This window comes from Hemitrygon akajei, chromosome 19, assembly GCF_048418815.1.
Source record: "Hemitrygon akajei chromosome 19, sHemAka1.3, whole genome shotgun sequence".
NCBI classification, from domain to species: Eukaryota; Metazoa; Chordata; class Chondrichthyes; order Myliobatiformes; family Dasyatidae; genus Hemitrygon; species Hemitrygon akajei.
The window spans coordinates 55,717,006-55,733,615 of NC_133142.1; the positions used below are offsets into that span (position 1 = coordinate 55,717,006).

Below are 16,610 nucleotides of genomic sequence, written 5' to 3' on the forward strand. Positions count from 1 at the left end.
ATCCAGCATGCTGCTAGTGTCTTCCACAGTGAAGACTGATGCAAAATATTTAATAATTTTGTCTGCCATTTCCTTGTCCCCTATGACTACATTTCCAGCATCATTTTCTAGTGGCCTGATATCTACTCTTTTGTTCTTTATACCCAAAAAAACATTTGGTATCCTCTGATATTGTGGGCTAGCTTTGCTACATCTCATCTTTTCACTCCATATGGTTAAGAAGCATCCCAATCCCACTAATTTTTTTTGTCTATTATATGCCTTCTCTTTTGTCTTTGACTTCCCTTGTCAGCCACGACTATGTCATCCTGCCTTTAGAGATATATCTATCCTGCATCTTTGCTGCTCTGCTAGTATGCCTTCAATCAATTTTGGCCAGCCCTTCTCTAATGCCTCTGCAATTCCCTTTACTCTGCCACTACTTTAGCCTCTTCCTTTCAAATTGCAGGGTGAATTCTATCATATTATGATCACCGACTCCCAAGGGTTCCTTTACCTTAAGCTCTCTCATCAAATCCAGTTCATCAAACAACACCCAATCCATAACACCTGATCTCCCAGTGAGCTCAAAACCACAAGCTGCTCCAAAAAGCCATCTTGTAGGAATACTACAAATTCTCTCTTGGGATCCAAGATCAGCCACAACCTATTTCCCCAATCTACCTGCGTATTGAAATACCCAATGACTATTGTAATATTGCCCTCTTACATTCCTTTTCTATCTCCCATTGTAATTTGTATCTTAGATTCTGGCTACTGTTCAGAGCCAAATGCAACTCCCATCAGTGTATTTTTTAAACCTTGAGTTCCTTAACTCTACTCACAGGGACTTTACTTCTTCTGATCTTTAGCTCTTTAAGGATTTGATTTCATTTTCTTAAGCAAGAGCCACACCACCCCCTCTTGCCTACATAGCAGTCCTTTCGAGGCAATAGTTTTGTTGACACAATCATCTAGCTACCCAGTTTGAATCTTGACCTTGGATGCTGCCTGTGCCAATTACTGAGGCAGGTTAGTTACTTATTGCCCTTAGGGATCATGGGTGACAGAGTTGGGACAATGGGTGTAGTTGAACATGCAAGGGGGAAAATTGGGATAAGGCAGAAAAGGGCTGGTGGTTGACAGTTGGGAAGATTTGTTTCTGGACTGCATGACTAACAAGTGATTATATGTGAAACATTACTGGGAAGGACATTAGGTGGGGAAAACATGTGTCCATACTAGAGGCAAGGAAAGAAGCATGCAAGTCATTTTAATGCTTTACATCAAAAGAAATACAGTATCCAGTATTTAAAAATATTCTTTAAGAACTGGTACAGGAAGGAAAGATTGTCCAGTTTTTCTCACCACTCAACTTAGATGGATAGAAAAGAGTGAGTCACTCTGTGGTGGGGGGGGGGAGAGACCAGGAGAAATGGCACCGAATGTCAGCTGAAGGCAATCTTGTCATTCCCCTGCCTTTCTCTATCAGGCTGGCGCAGTCTCAGTTCTTTGAGCAAACTAAAAGCTCTTTGGATCATGGCCACAAATGTAACCTTATCTCTACAAACAACATTTCTACTGGGGGAAACAGATGAGATCATCTCGGTCATCTTCAACCCTTTCAGGTCCTCAACACCTTTATTTTCCCCATAAGGAAAACTTTGCAGTGACTGCAGTCCCTCCTCCAACCTCAGTTGTTTTCAGAGAAGAAAAAAAATACCTGGGCCATATGTTCATTGTCACAGAACCTTTCTGAAAAAGAACAAATAGTCAAGTTTGGGACTCACAATGTGTGAGCAATTGAGAAAGCAGTTCAACTTCCTCAAAACTGCTTATACAAGGACTTTCTCAAGAATGGCAAGGAACATAGAAAGCTGGAACTAGTCTGAAATCAAAGGCTAAGACTAGCAGTATAGTTGTATTAACAATATACCCTTTTACCTTCGGGTATCTGCCGGCATGATCATTCATTAAATACTTAGAAAAATCAGTGAACATCAAGTTTTGGACAACTTTAATAAATTCTTCACATCCCATTAACTTCCCCCACTTCCGAAACAAAAAGAAAAGCTCGACAAAACAGCATCTCCCAAGAATCAGTCTATTTTTATAACAAATCATGGCATTAAAGTCCCTTTATTAATAAATACAAAAAAGTGAAAAACGATGGAGAATGTACAGTCATGAAACAGTGGCTAGGGCATCATTAGAGATCGCTACGTGATTTGGCAGCATGGGGCGCGTACTTGGGCATCAGGTCAGTGATTTTCTGGATGAAGTCCGATTTTTCAGCACAGCCTTTACAAGACTCGCCCCACTCATCCAGGATCTTCTTCAGTTCCTTGACCCGTAGTTTCTTCAGATCCACTGTGCTCAGATCCACCTGCTTGTCTGTTATTTGGCACAGCAGAAAGGAAAGACAGGTATATAGTCAGTGACATTATCCTTAACCCCTCTCCCAAAGTAAATCTCTGTAGCTGAAAAGATAGTTATGTACAAACATTGATGTTTGATTACTTTCTCTGTTCAGCACAGGATATAGCAGCCAAAAAACCAGGCACTTAGTTTTGAAGTTATGCCACATCAACTTTCACACCCATCCAAGTGCACTGATTTTTAAAAAAAACATTCAATTCAAAACACAGGAGCAAACACGAAAAATACCCCTCAGATCTGTCAACTCAAGATTATAAATCAGATTTTCATGGAGAGCATAACCCATGCCTTGTGATTCAGGTGTGTATCATCACTGAGCCAAAAGTGCTTCAGTTCATTGCTAATTAGCAAGGAGCTCACTGACTTTACTCATCACCAAAAGGGAAGCATAGAGACATAGGCAAATTCAAATGAGCCCGCAGACTTGAAATTAACCTGCAAATGTTCTACCCATTTGCCATGTTATTTTCGTGCAAATGTCACTGCAAACAGATGAAATTATCCCTTGCGTCCTGGACAATGGAAGAAATGTGGCAAATTTTCAGGGAATATTTGTGTAGAGTTCTGTATAGGTATGTTACAATGAGACAGGGAAGTTATGGTATGGTACAGGAACCGTGGTGTACAAAGGCTGTAATAAATCTAGTCAAGAAAAGCTTACAAAAGTTTCAGAGAGCAAGGAAATGTTAGAGATCTAGAAGATTATAAGGCTAACAGGAAGGAGCTCAAGAAAGAAATTAGGAGAGCAGAAGGGGCCATGAGAAGGCCTTGGCAGGCAGAATTAAGGAAAACCCCAAGGCATTCTACGAGTATGTGAAGAGCAAGAGGCTGAGAAGTGGCAGATGGAGTTCAACCCGGAGAAGTGTGAGGTGGTACACTTTGGAAGGACAAACTCCAAGGCAGAGTACAAAATAAATGGCAGGATACTTGGTAGTGCGGAGGAGCAAAGGGATCTGGGGGTACATGTCCACATATCCCTGAAAGTTGCCTCACAGGTAGATAGGATAGTTAAGAAAGCTTATGGGGTGTTGGCTTTCATAAGTCGAAGGATAGAGTTTAAGAGACGCGATGTAATGCTGCAGCTCTATAAAACTCTGGTTAGGCCACACTTGGAGTACTGTGCCCAGTTCTGGTCGCCTCACTATAGGAAGGATGTGGAAGCATTGGAAAGGGTACAGAGGATATTTACCAGGATGCAGCCTGGTTTAGAGAGTATGGATTATGATCAGAGATTAAGGGAGCTAGGGCTTTACTCTTTGGAGAGAAGGAGGATGAGAGGAGACATGATAAGAGGTGTACAAGATATTAAGAGGAATAGACAGAGTGGACAGCCTGCGCCTCTTCCCCAGGGCACCACTGCTCAGTACAAGAGGACATGGCTTTAAGGTAAAGGGAGGGAAGTTCAAGGGGGATATTAGAGGAAGGTTTTTCAGAGAGTGGTTGGTGCGTGGAATGCACTGCCTGAGTCAGTGGTGGAGGCAGATACACTAGTGATGTTTAAGAGACTACTAGACAGGTATATGGAGGAATTTAAGGTGGGGGGTTTTATGGGAGGCAGGGTTTGAGGGTCGCACAACATTGTGGGCCGAAGGGCCTGTAATGTCCCGTACTATTCTATGTTTTTCTATAAGATGTGAAAGAATAGGACCTATCAAGTGTGACAGTGGGGAAGTGTGTATGGAACCGGAGGAAGTAGCAGAGGTACTTAATGAATACTTCACTTCAGTATTCACTAAGGAAAAGGATCTTAGTGATTGTAGTGATGACTTGCAGCAGACTGAAAAGCTTGAGCATGAGATATTAAGAAAGAAGATGCGCTGGAGCTTTTGGAAAGCATCTAGTTGGATAAGTCACCAGGACAGGACAAAATGTACCCCAGGCTGCTGTGGGAGGCAAGGGAGGAGATTGCTGAGCCTCTGGCGATGATCTTTGCATCATCAATGGGGATGGGAGAGGCTCCCAAGAATTGGAAGGTTGCGGATCTGTTCTGGGACCCTTACTCTTTGTGATTTTTATAAATGACCTGCATGAAGAAGTGGAGGGATGGGTTAGTAAGTATGCTGATGACACAAAGGTTGGAGGTGTTGTGGATAGTGTGGAAGGCTGTCAGAGGTTACAGCGGGACATTGATAGGATGCAAAACTGGGCTGAGAAGTGGCAGATGGAGTTCAACCCAGATAAATGTGAGGTGGTTCATTTTGGTAAGTCAAATATGATGGCAGAATATAGTATTAATGGTAAGACTCTTGGCAGTGTGGAGGATCAGAGGGATCTTAGGGTCCAAGTCCACAGGATGCTCAGAGCAGCTGCGTAGGTTGACTCTGTAGTTAAGAAGGTTTATGGCATATTGGCCTTCATCAATCTTGGAATTGAATTCAGGAGCCGAGAGGTAATGTTGCAGCTATATAGGACACTGGTCAGACCCCACTTGGAGTACTGTGCTCAGTTCTGGTCACCTCTCTACAGGAAGGACGTGGAAACGGTAGAAAGGGTGCAGAGGAGATTTACAAGGATGTTGCCTGGATTGGGGAGCATACCTTATGAGAATAAGTTGAGTGAGTGAACTCAGCCTTTTCTCCTTTGAGCGAAGGAGGATGAGAGGTGACCTGATAGAGGTGTACAAGATGATGACAGGCATTGATCATGTGGATAGTCAGTGGCTTTTTCCCAGGGCTGAAATAGCTAGCATGAGAGGGCACAGTTTTAAGGTGCTTGGAAGTAGGTACAGAGGAGATGTCAGGGGCAAGTTTTTTTACTCAAGAGAGTGGTGAGTGTGTGGAATGGGCTGCTGGCAACGGTGGTGGAGGCGGATGCAATAGGGTCTTTTAAAAGACTTTTGGATAGGTTCACGGAGCTTAGTAAAATAGAGGGCTATAGGTCAGCCTAGTAATTTCTAAGGTAGAGACATGTTTGGCACAACTTTGTGGGCCAAAAGGCCTGTATTGTGCTGTAGGTTTTCTATGTTTCTAATGTAAAATGCAAGTGAAACTGTTACTTGCTAATTCAGTTTGTGATTTCTTGAATTCAAAATGAATACAATTCTTTCCTCAATAAACTCCAGGATGTTAAATAGCAGAACAAGGTGAGCTACAGTGATGGGATAATTAAAACAAATACTCAAAGTACGCAGCATTTCAGGCATCAGTGCAGAACGAACAGTTGACAGTTCAATTTGATAAGTTTTCATCAAAAATATTTAATACAAGTTGATCACTAACCTGTGAGATCTGCATTTTCACATACTGTGCTCATTCTTCTGAAGTCTAAGCTTCTGACACTAGTCAGAATTATACTTGCTAAATGTGCCTGTATAAAGCAAATCTGACTGAAACGTCCCATGTGCAGTGAAAGCATGATCACTGCAACTTCTAGTTTCAGAGCTCAATAGCTCCTTTCACCCATCATATCCAACAGTCTCTTCTATAGATGGGGTGGGAGGGCTGATATTGTGAAACATATCAGATGGTAGATTTCATGTTGCTGTTAACAGCAGATTAAAATATGTAATTTATTCATATTTATATATGATACAGGAGACTATCTGGCACAGTCTGTGATAGCTCTCAGACCATCCCTTTAGTTGTAAGCACTTATTTCACTATTACTCTTCTTGTGAATGCCTGCATATACCTACTTGAATGAAATCACATCTCAATCTTTTGAACTCGATAACAACAATTTGCACATTTCCTTCATAACACAAATGCCCAAGTGCCCTTACCATATTTCAGATCACAGATTTGATGGTCTGACTTCTTCAGTTTTTCACATATTTTAGTGATTGGCACATGATTGCTCATTGGCTTGGAAACCTCTTTGACCACTCTGGTTGCTGCATCAATCGTCGCTCCAATATAATAGCACTGAAAATAAAATGATGCATTAATTTTGTACTACCCACAAATGTACCTCTCCAAACAAGAGATTTTACAGAAGTTGGAAATCCAGAGTAACACACATAAAATGTTGGAGAAACTCAGCAGATCAAGCAGCAACTATGGAAAGGAATAAACAGTAACATTTCAAGCTGAGAACCTTTATTGGGACAGAAAGGTGGGGGATGGAGTGATGATGAATAGAACATAAAAGCACAAAACAGGCTCTTCAACCCACAATGTTGAATCAACCTTTTAATCTATTCTAAAATCAATCTAACCCTTCTCCTCTACATAGCCCTCCATTTTACTATCATCCATGTGCCTGTATAGGAGTTTCTTAAATGCCCCTAATATATCTGCTTCTATCGCTACCTCTGGCGGGGCATTCCATATACTCACCACTCAGTTAAAATAACCTTTGATATCACCCCTATATTTTCCTCCAGTCACATTAAAATTAAGCCTCCTCACATTAGCCATTTCTGCCCTAGGAAAAAGTCCAATCAATGCCTCATATCTCGTGCCTCTATCAAGTCATTGTTCATCCTTCTTCGCTCAATCTATGCTATGATTTCTAATCTAGGTAATATCCTAGTAAATCTTCCCCTCCCCCATCCTCACTAAAGTTCCACATTCTTCCTATAATGAGGCAGAAGTTTTTCTAACTTCAAATGATTTCTCCCTATCTCCCTTTTTCCATGCCAGCTCCCTCTTGCTTCCTGATCTCCCATGGTCCCCTCTACTCCCCAATTCCTTCTTCTCCAGCATTTATCCTATTCAACTTAAGTTTGCCGATGATACAAAGATAAGCGGAGGAGCAGGTAGTGTTGAGGAAACAGAGCTTACAGAGAGTCTTAGATAGCTTAGGGGAATGGGCAGAGAAGTGGCAAATGAAATATAATGTTGGAAAATGTATAGCCATGCACTTTGGTGGAAGAAATAAATGCAAAGATTATTTAGATGGGGGGAGAATTCAAAATGCAGTGATGCAAAGGGACTTGGGGAGTCTATACTCTAAAGGTTAACCTCCAGGTGGAGTTGGTGGTGAAGAAGGTGAATGCAATGTTGGCATTCATTTCTGGAGGTATAAGAGCAGGGATATGATGTTGAGGCTCTGTAAGGCACTTGTGAGATCACACGGAGTATGGTGTGCAGTTTTGGGCTCATTTTAGAAAGGATATACTGACTTTGGAGAGGGGTCAGAGAAGATTCACGAGAATGATTCCAGGAATGAAAGGGTTACCATGAGGAACATCTGGCAGCTCTTGGGCTGTATTCCCTAGAGTTCAGGAGAATGGGGGGGGGGGGGGGGTGGGGGGGGAGAATCTCACAGAAACATTCTGATTGTTTAAGACCTGAACAGATTAGATTTGGCAAAGTTATTTCCCATCATGGTAGGGAAGTCTAGGACAAGAGGACACGACCTCAGGACTGAAGGACGTCCATTTAGAACAGAGATGTGGAGAAATTACTTCAGTCAGAGGGTGGTAAATCTGGAATTAGTTGCCACGATTGGTTGTGGAGGCCAAGTCATTGGGTGTATTTAAGGCAGAGATAGATAGGTTCTTGATTAGCCAGGGCATCAAAGGGTATGGGGAGAAGGCAGGGGAGTAGGGATGACTGGAAGAATTGGATCAGCCATGATTGAATGATGGAGCAGACTCGATAGGCCGAATGGCCTACCTCTGCTCCTGTATCTTATTGTCTATCACCTCCCAGCTTCTCACGTCATTCCCCTCTCCTCACCTAGTTTCACCCATCAGGTTATACTCAGATCCCGCACCCACCTTCTTCCCATTTCCTTTTCAGTCCTGATGAAATGCTGACTTTTACTGCTCTCCATAGATGCTGCCTGACTTGCTGAGTTCCTCTCATTCTCCCTCTATTACATCAGTAGTGAATTTTGCATTTTTCTCCAGTAGTGATTTGTGTGTTGTTTTGAACTCTAATGGCTGTACCTCCTTACTTAGCTTTAATTATGGGGTACCTAGAGTATGGACTCTCGCCACACATATCATTGAGTACAATTTGTCTACTCAGTGGATTACACTATTCAAAAATTTGGAAGATGATTGGATTTGATCAGATCTTGTTGTCACTGCTAAAGTAACACAGGTGGTAAATTTAGAGATACTTAGATTAAACATAATCCTATTTCGAATAGGTAAAAGCTACATCAAGCATGCAAGTTGCATAGTAGAAATACTGGTTAGCAACCACTTACAAATCTGTTTTCCTTGCCCTTGACATCCCTGCATGCCACGAGTAGTTCTTCCTCTATTACATCAGTAGTGAATTTTACATTTTTCTCCACTAGTGATTTGTAAAACCGATCCAAGAATGTCGTACAAACTGCAAGACAAAAAAAATGGGCTTTGAATGTTTGGTGTATAAGAACAACAAAAGGCTTTCTGCTGGAAGCACAAGCTGTTTGCAGAATTTAACTCTGCACCCCACCCCTTTCCCTGCAATAATGGAAGAGTTCCAAATTTTTAAAAAACTACACCAATCCTCCAATTTCAATCTGTATCCGATTCTCCCATTGAAATGTTTCTTGTAAATTGTACAAAAATTATTGTTGCATCGCAGAAAGACATTTAAAACCTTTGATGTAACTAATCGTAATCACAAACACCCGAGAATATACTATGCCAAAAGGTTCTCAGTAGGTTATAGACATGCACCCATTTGCAGCGTGGGAATAATTTTCTCAATGGATTGGAAGGCTTCTGACTCTTTCCGTGGGCTACCCGATAATAATTGTCACATGCTTTCCACACTCTGCTTTCCGAAACAGACATACATGAAAGTCTCAACAGCTGATTTCATTTCTGTTGCGGGCCTTGCTAGGATACTGTGGCCATATTGCCCAGCCCTAGAACAAGCAAGTCTTTTCCCTTGTGCCACTTTGGTGCGCACAAAAGGTCAGCTAAGCTAGGTGGAATTCAGATTACTGGCCACCTTGTTCAAACAAACCAGGAGACGGGTGTCCTTTCAGATGTACACTCAGTGGCCACTTTATTAGATACACCAACTCGTTAATGCAAATATCTAATCAGCCAATCATGTAGCTGCAACTCAATACATAAAAGCAGATAGGTCAAGAAATGTGATCCAAGTGACTTTGACCGTGAAATGATTGTCAATTAAGGCGGGGTGATTTGAATATCTCACACTACTGATCTCCTGGAATTTTCGCACACAACCAGTCTCTAGAGTTTACAGAGAATGGTGAGAAAAGCAAAAATAAACAGCAAGTTGCAGTTCTGTGGGTGAGAACACCTCGTTAATGAGAGAGATCAGAGAAAAATGGCCAGACTGGTTCAAACTGACAGGCAGGTGGCTGCAACTGAGAGAGCTAGCATGACAACAGTGGTGTGTGCAAGCATCTCCCAACACATCAAACCTCAAAGTGGATGGGCTACAGCAGCAGAAGAACACACCAGTGTGAAAGATAAAATGTTTAAGGGAAATCTCTTCATTCAGTGTGGAACGAGCTACCAGCTGAAATTGTGGATGCAGGTTCAATTTCAACAACTAGGTCAACTGTATAGGTACAAGGATGAGAGGTGCGGAGGGCTACGGACTGGGTGCAGGTCGATGGCACTAGTCAGATTAATAGTTTAGCATGGATTAGATGGGCTGAAGGGCCTGTTTCTGAGCCATAGTGTTAGTTCCTAAACTCTCTGAACTGAATGGGTGGAGGGCAGGGAGATGAGTCAAATGACAGTTACAGGGGAATTCTACAAACAGATTACCGTAGATTCCGGACTACAGAGCGCACCTGATTAAAAGCCGCTGGCTCTAATTTTAGAAATAAAATCAATTTTTTACTTGTAAAGGCCGCACCGGACCCACGTTGTAATATGAGATATTTACACAGAAAGATATTACATGTGAGGATTTTTTAACTTTTAATTAAATCCATATGGTAACAAAAACAAATACATATTGCAAATGCTTTTTTTCGAACCATGCCCGTAACGCGGCTACTTTTAAATATACGTTGCGTATACTTCTTTACTGAACAACATTCCAATATCTCCTAACGACTGGTAAAAAATATATATACTGCAGCCTACCAGGAAAAGTTATTGATCGCCTTTAACTTAAAAGCAGCGTTTTCGCTCCGCCGCTCGACCCCCGCCGTCCCGTTTATCGCAAACGGCATTTAAAAGCAGCGTTTCGCTCGGGTCTAATGCCCCCTCCTTCCCGTTTATCGCAAACCGGTATCCCACAAGACGCGGCGAAACCGGGTGTGACGTCATAGCATCCCGCGATGTAGTACAGAAAACAAATATAGTTAAAACTCTTCTAACTTTAACTAGAAAATGAATTACTAAGCGAAAATATTATAAACTAAATAACTGCCATAAAGGCAGCACAATGCTTTTCTTCGAGTGTTTTCCATGTTGATGAGGGTGAGTACAAATGACTGATTTACAATAATTTAATTGTGAAAGTGCGCTTGATTTATCGTACAATTTCATTGGACCTCTGTGAACTACTCATCAATTTTATTGGTCTACTGTTACGAGGCAAAATGTTTACGAGGCGGCATGAAAAAAAACCATGTATTAGCCGCTCTGGATTAAAGGCCGCAGAGTTCAAAGCTGTTCAAAATGTGGGAAAAAAGTAGCGGCTTAAAATCCGGAATCTACGGTACCTTAGTTTTATTTGTCACCTGTATGTCCAAATGTACAGTGAAATGCCTTGACTGCATCAAATTAAATCAGCGAGGATGTGGTAGGAGCAGACTACAAGTGTCACATTGCTTCTAGCACCAACAGAACGTGGTCAGAACTAACCCTAACTGGACACTTTTCGAACGTGGGAGGAAACCCACGTGATTACGGGGAGTATGTATAAACTCCTTACAGACAGCAGCAGCAGGAATGGCTAGACTAGACTTGTTGGAGATGCATTGATCTGTTGCATCCCCATGGCAAGATGGGGAAGTACAGGTGGCCCCCGCTTTTCGAACGTTCACTTTACGACAACTCGCTGTTATGAAAGACTTACATTAGTACCCGTCTTCGCTAACCAAAGAAGATTTTCGCTTTTATGAAAAATAGACGCCATGGATTAGATTAGACGTGTGCTTACCCCGAGAAAGACTACAATGACTGTGAAGTCTTGTGCAGGCAGTTGTTTGCACATGCACGTACGTACATATGCGTGTACGTGCCGATTTTTTTCCTCCAAATCGATTTTGGCTCGCTGCCTTCCCGAGTTTGATAAGTGAAACTACACCATATCTACAATATTTCTACTTTATATAGTGTGTAAATTTATCATATCATTCCTGCTTTTACTATATGTGTTATTTTAGGTTTTATGCGTTATTTGCTTTGATTTGGTAGGTTATTTTTTTGGGGTCTGGGAATGCTCAGAAATTTTTCCCATATAAATGAATGGTAATTGCTTCTTCGCTTTACGACATTTCGGATTACAAACAGTTTCATAGGAACGCTCTACCTTCGAATGGCGGGGGAAACCTGTAACTGCATGGAATCTGGAGGGGGCAGGGAGGACTGAGTACACAAGGAAAGTTTGTGGACCACGGCAGCATCAATAAGTAAAGAAAGTCAAATTTGTTATATGTACCTACACTGTGCACAGGTGCAATAAAACACTTAATTGCATCATTGTCCTGCAGGCTGATTATAAGCTACAAAAACATGCAAGGATTTCAAAAGATGCACTATTTCTCATACAGTGTGAGAGAGTGTAGAAATAGAAACAGCAGACAGCCTTGGCAGCATGATTGAGCATTTAAGTGATTTATATCAGTATTCAGAAAGATGTTGTGGCTACACAAAGTGAATGAATAAGCTCGTCCTGATGGGATGCAACCATATTGCTGATGGAAAGGTACTGAGGACCTTCTAAATAACTGTAGTTTCAATGCTGGTGCCAAGGATACTACTCTCTTCAGAATCATACTGTGCAAAAAGGATGTAAGGATGGATGGACCTACTAATTACAGATTAGCCAGTTTAATAGCGGGAAAGGCTCTATGAACAATTGCCCTAGATAAACTGTCCGTTGTCCTTCAGTTTCACTTGAATAGATTGAAAGCCCTGGTTTCAGACCAACGTTGAAAGTGAAACGGTTCAATGTAAATATCATGGTTCCATGGTTTTTCTCTATTCCATGGCTAACTGGAGAAGATGAATCTCAAGAGTTGTATTCTGTATACACACTTCGATAACAAAATGAACCTTTTTTCCTTACAGTAAAATTAACGGACCCTTTCCCATTTCAAAGTGCCAATTCATTGACCTACCAAACTATGTGTTTGAAATGTGGGAAGAAACCCACAAGATCATGTGGGCAACAAAAATAAAAATGAACAATAATTAAAATAGCCAACAGACTATAGGGCACAATCCTACAAAGGGGTACAGGAAGGGAGGTACATGGCAACTTAGACGCACAGTCGTACAAAGGGGTACAGGAAGGTGATATAGGTACACAGCACATTACAAGTGGCTGTAGTTTGAGAAAGTGGTTAAATAAATTTGGGCTTTATAAAATGGCAGAGAGCACGAGATCAAGGAAGTTATGAAAACTTTAAAAAAAACACAGGTTTGAAGCACTGCATTCAGTTCTGCATGTACTCTTTGTTAAAGAAATTTTTATTAGGTGGTGCGGGAGATTTATTAAATCTAGAATCATTCTCAAACAAACACAGTATGTTGTTACAGGCCCTAATGGAAATACAGGCAACAACTACATTAACTAGGAGTACAGAATTAAGATGACTTGTAAAATAACCAAAATTCAAAGATAACTTCAACCTCATTTCCAAATATACCTTGTGGCCAGGATCTACCACACAGAGCAGAAGTAGATTAAACCATTGATCAAAAGAAAGATCTAGATAAATAACCTAGAAGGGATGAATTTTCATTGCTATGTGCAAGAGAAAGGGAGTGGGAGTAATTCAGCAGACCAAATTGCTTCCTTCAGTGTTGTAACTATTCTGTGAATTCCAAATCTAGTCACTGCTTCAGCAACATCAAGTTTTTCCCCTAGTAATGCCAAGAATCAACTTTCTGTCATGTGCTAATGGTGATTATACTTGCATACAATGACCTACATAAAGTAAGACCTGGTGTAGTTACAACTGCAGAGAAATTGGAGGAGAGGCTCAAATAAAGAGTAAATATAATTAACCTGCCAAAAAAATCTTTTATCCCCTGCAACTGACTCAGTGGGAAGAAGCTACCAGATATCTCAAGTGCAGTGAAAATTAAAATCAAATGTTCCTCTTCTAGACTAATCCAGTTTTCACATTCATCAATTTAAAATTGAGTATCATCCTGTTCATTTTGGCAGAAGTGAAGCCCTCAGATTCACCATTCTCAGTTCTCAAGAAATAGTAGTGGATTTCTACTGATGTTATTCAGCAAGTCTGAGGTACTTGAACAGTGGTTTAATGTAATACAGTTTTGTCAGAGCACGATGACATCCTCTCATCAGCCTATGGTTTCAAGTTTACATGTGCATCCAATTAGAGACTGAAAGGGTGAGCAGCTCCATGCCTTCAGGTTTCTGGACATTAACATTTCAGAGGATCTATCATTAAAATAATCACAAAGGCTCCCACTCCATTAGGAGTTTAAAGAGATTTCATGTCACCAAATTTCTACGGACGTACAATGCAATACATTCTGACTGGCTGCATCAGTGTCTGATATGGAGGTTACAGTACACAGGATGGCAAGACTCAGCCAGCTCCACAGCCCTCATCACCAGTGAAAACTCATCAACACAGCCCCACAAAGGAACCTTACCTTCTGAGGCACGTGCTACTCTCATCACTACTGCTGGGGAATAGGTACAGAACCTGAAGGCCACACTCAATGATTCAGGAACTGCTTCTTCCTTTCTGCCAGATGTCTAAATGGTCTATGAACACCACCTCATTAGTTCTTTTCTCGTTTCTTACACTATATTTGCCATTAGTGGTAATTCTGTCTTTCCATTGTACTGCTGCAGCAAGGCATAAGATTTCAGTGATAATAAACTTGATTTTGATTCCAGGAGAGGAGGCCAATCTTAGTTAAAACCTACCTTAGTGAAAGCTTCATTAAGGGCAAGAAAAACAGACAAAGGGATCATCTACAGTTTCATTGTTGGTAAGGCCTTTTAAAACTTGCATTTTTTGACGAACACAACCGTCCACCAAGAGTGACACTTTCCTTGTTAGAAACTTCTGCGTGCATTTTGTTATACATTTGAATTCTCATTTTTGAACTTTTCATTCCATTGCTTTATTCAGCACATCTTAAGATTACTGCTCCAGATTTAATCTCTACATTAAAATGGGGGATTTTTCATCTATTCATACTCACTTTCGACCCTCCCAATTCCTTAACAATTGATTTCCAGTCCTGGTCCCCTTAGTTTTTAACCTAGCATCTCATATTTTGGCGAACTCCCCTTAACTTTTCTCCAACCTCCAGGACATCAAGTTTCCCCAAGGAAACAGCAACACTTGTTTTGTCTGCTTTGGAACAGCCTTTAGAAAAACATTTAAAAACATGATTGCGAAGGAGAAAATACTCGTAGGCTTGGTGGAAACCAAGTCCGTGTCCTCACAAACAAGAGAAGATCTGTAGATGCTGGAAATCCGAGCAACACGCATAAAATGCTGGAAGAACTCAGCAGGGCAGACATCTAAGAAAAGAGTACAGTCGATATTCGAAACGCCGACTGTACTCTTTTCCTAGATGCTGCCGGGCCTGCTAAGTTCCTCCAGCATTTTGTGTGGGTTGCTCCGTGTCCTCACGTGGGAATAGGATACAGTACACGGTAGGGGTACAGAAAGGGCTCTTTCAGACACTGTTAAAATTCTTTGAAAGGGACGAGGCAGTGAGTGAATGCAGGGTAAGTGAGGATGAGGGGAGGCGAAGGTTCGGGGAGAAGTACTGGAGTAGCTGAGCACAGGATCTACAACGGCAAGGACCAGAAGTGGGGCCCTCACTGCTTCCGCCGCGGACCCTCCACACCACCAGCCCACCTCCTACCTTCACACTCTCCTTCTTTCAGCGCCTCGGATGGCGTCACGAAGAAGATAAAGGCGGCAGCCACACCACCCACCAGCAACATCACACCGGTCCGTTGCATCTCCACACTGTACTTGGCCGCGCACGGTATCTACCGGCAACACACCGCAACGCGCAACCAACCCAAAGTTCCACACGCCCATTGGTCCACGTTCTTTCCCAGCTTTGCTCCGCCCCTAGCACTCTCGTCACTGAGAGGTCAATACATGTGTCATTCAATCTACATCTTGGAAACGTAATACTATTGGGTTAGGTTGTGCCCCGGCGAAGTCCCCCGGCGGCCAGTTGGCGTCTGATGATTGGTCACGCAGCAATTAACCAATAGAAATCATACACCGGGTGTCTGGAAGTGACGTTTCATCCTGGAGACGATTTGGGGCGGCAGATCACTGCGGGGCAAGGAAATAGATTTCCGGCGACCATTTTAGGAGTCGAAGGTAGTGTAGAAAGTTGTCCGGCGGGAATTCATTTTCGCTAACTGCTATACTTCCCATTTTGCGTGGTTGCTGCCGTTCAGCCTCACCAGTTTGTCTAGTTTCAAATTCAATCTTCATTCCTTTTCCACGTTCTTTCGACGCTTTTAACGTTTATTATGTGTGTCCTACCCTCAGCCTTAATGTGGTTCTTCCCTCACTCTGAACAGCGAAGGCAAGCAGACGAGTACCCGCGAAACTTTGAAGTGAAAGTTACGTTTATATCATTTCTTTTATACCATTAGACGCTACTTGCTGCCAAAAATCGTAGAGTAGAGGAATATTTCGTCTCACTATATTCGTGCTATACAACTCCTGCCCCTTAATGATGGATAAATACGTATGGTGCAATCTCTGGGTCTGAAGGCAGTGAAGCTTTGAATTCTAATCCTGCTAAGAAACAGAAACTACAGAAAGTGTATCAAAACAATGTTACATACCTGGAGTATGATCTTGATAGTGCTTCGTATAACATTTCCAAAATGATAGCAAACTGGAAAATCTCATACAATGGGTGAAAGATTAGTAATGCCTGCTGTAAAAGAAGTGCTCACCATTGTTCTCAAAGTAGATACCATTATTTTAAAATCAATTCCTCTGAGTAATAACTCTGTAGCTGGTATTGATGAAATGAGTAAAGACTCATAGTTGAGTATCAACAATGCACAGAGCTACAAAAACAGAATTTGGGATACAACTGCGAGAAAACGAGGCATTGCTAATGGCATATCTATGGTTTATTAAAAATGGAAAAGTTTATGAAG

The 16,610-nt window shown here is 41.7% G+C and overlaps 1 protein-coding gene across 1 annotated transcript; it reads right to left on the reverse strand.

Annotated features, from left to right (window-relative positions):
• Positions 1–2,102: 2,102 nt before the first annotated feature.
• On the reverse strand, positions 2,103–15,511 carry manf (mesencephalic astrocyte-derived neurotrophic factor). Its single transcript, XM_073072558.1, has 4 exons — positions 15,335–15,511; positions 8,521–8,648; positions 6,140–6,281; positions 2,103–2,373 (listed from the first exon to the last, which is right to left on the reverse strand). The coding sequence occupies exons 1-4, from the start codon at positions 15,432–15,434 to the stop codon at positions 2,189–2,191; spliced, it is 555 nt and encodes a 184-aa protein (XP_072928659.1). The 5' UTR covers positions 15,435–15,511; the 3' UTR covers positions 2,103–2,188.
• Positions 15,512–16,610: the final 1,099 nt, after the last annotated feature.

Coding starts and splice junctions, on each gene's coding strand:
- manf (XM_073072558.1), bottom strand. CDS start 15,434: ATGCAACGGACCGGTGTGATGTTGCTGGTGGGTGGTGTGGCTGCCGCC. Junction 6,282..8,520: donor AGGGCAAGGAAAACAGATTT/GTAAGTGGTTGC, acceptor TTTTATTTTCAG/TGCTATTATATTGGAGCGAC. Junction 2,374..6,139: donor AATCTGTGATCTGAAATATG/GTAAGGGCACTT, acceptor GCCAAATAACAG/ACAAGCAGGTGGATCTGAGC.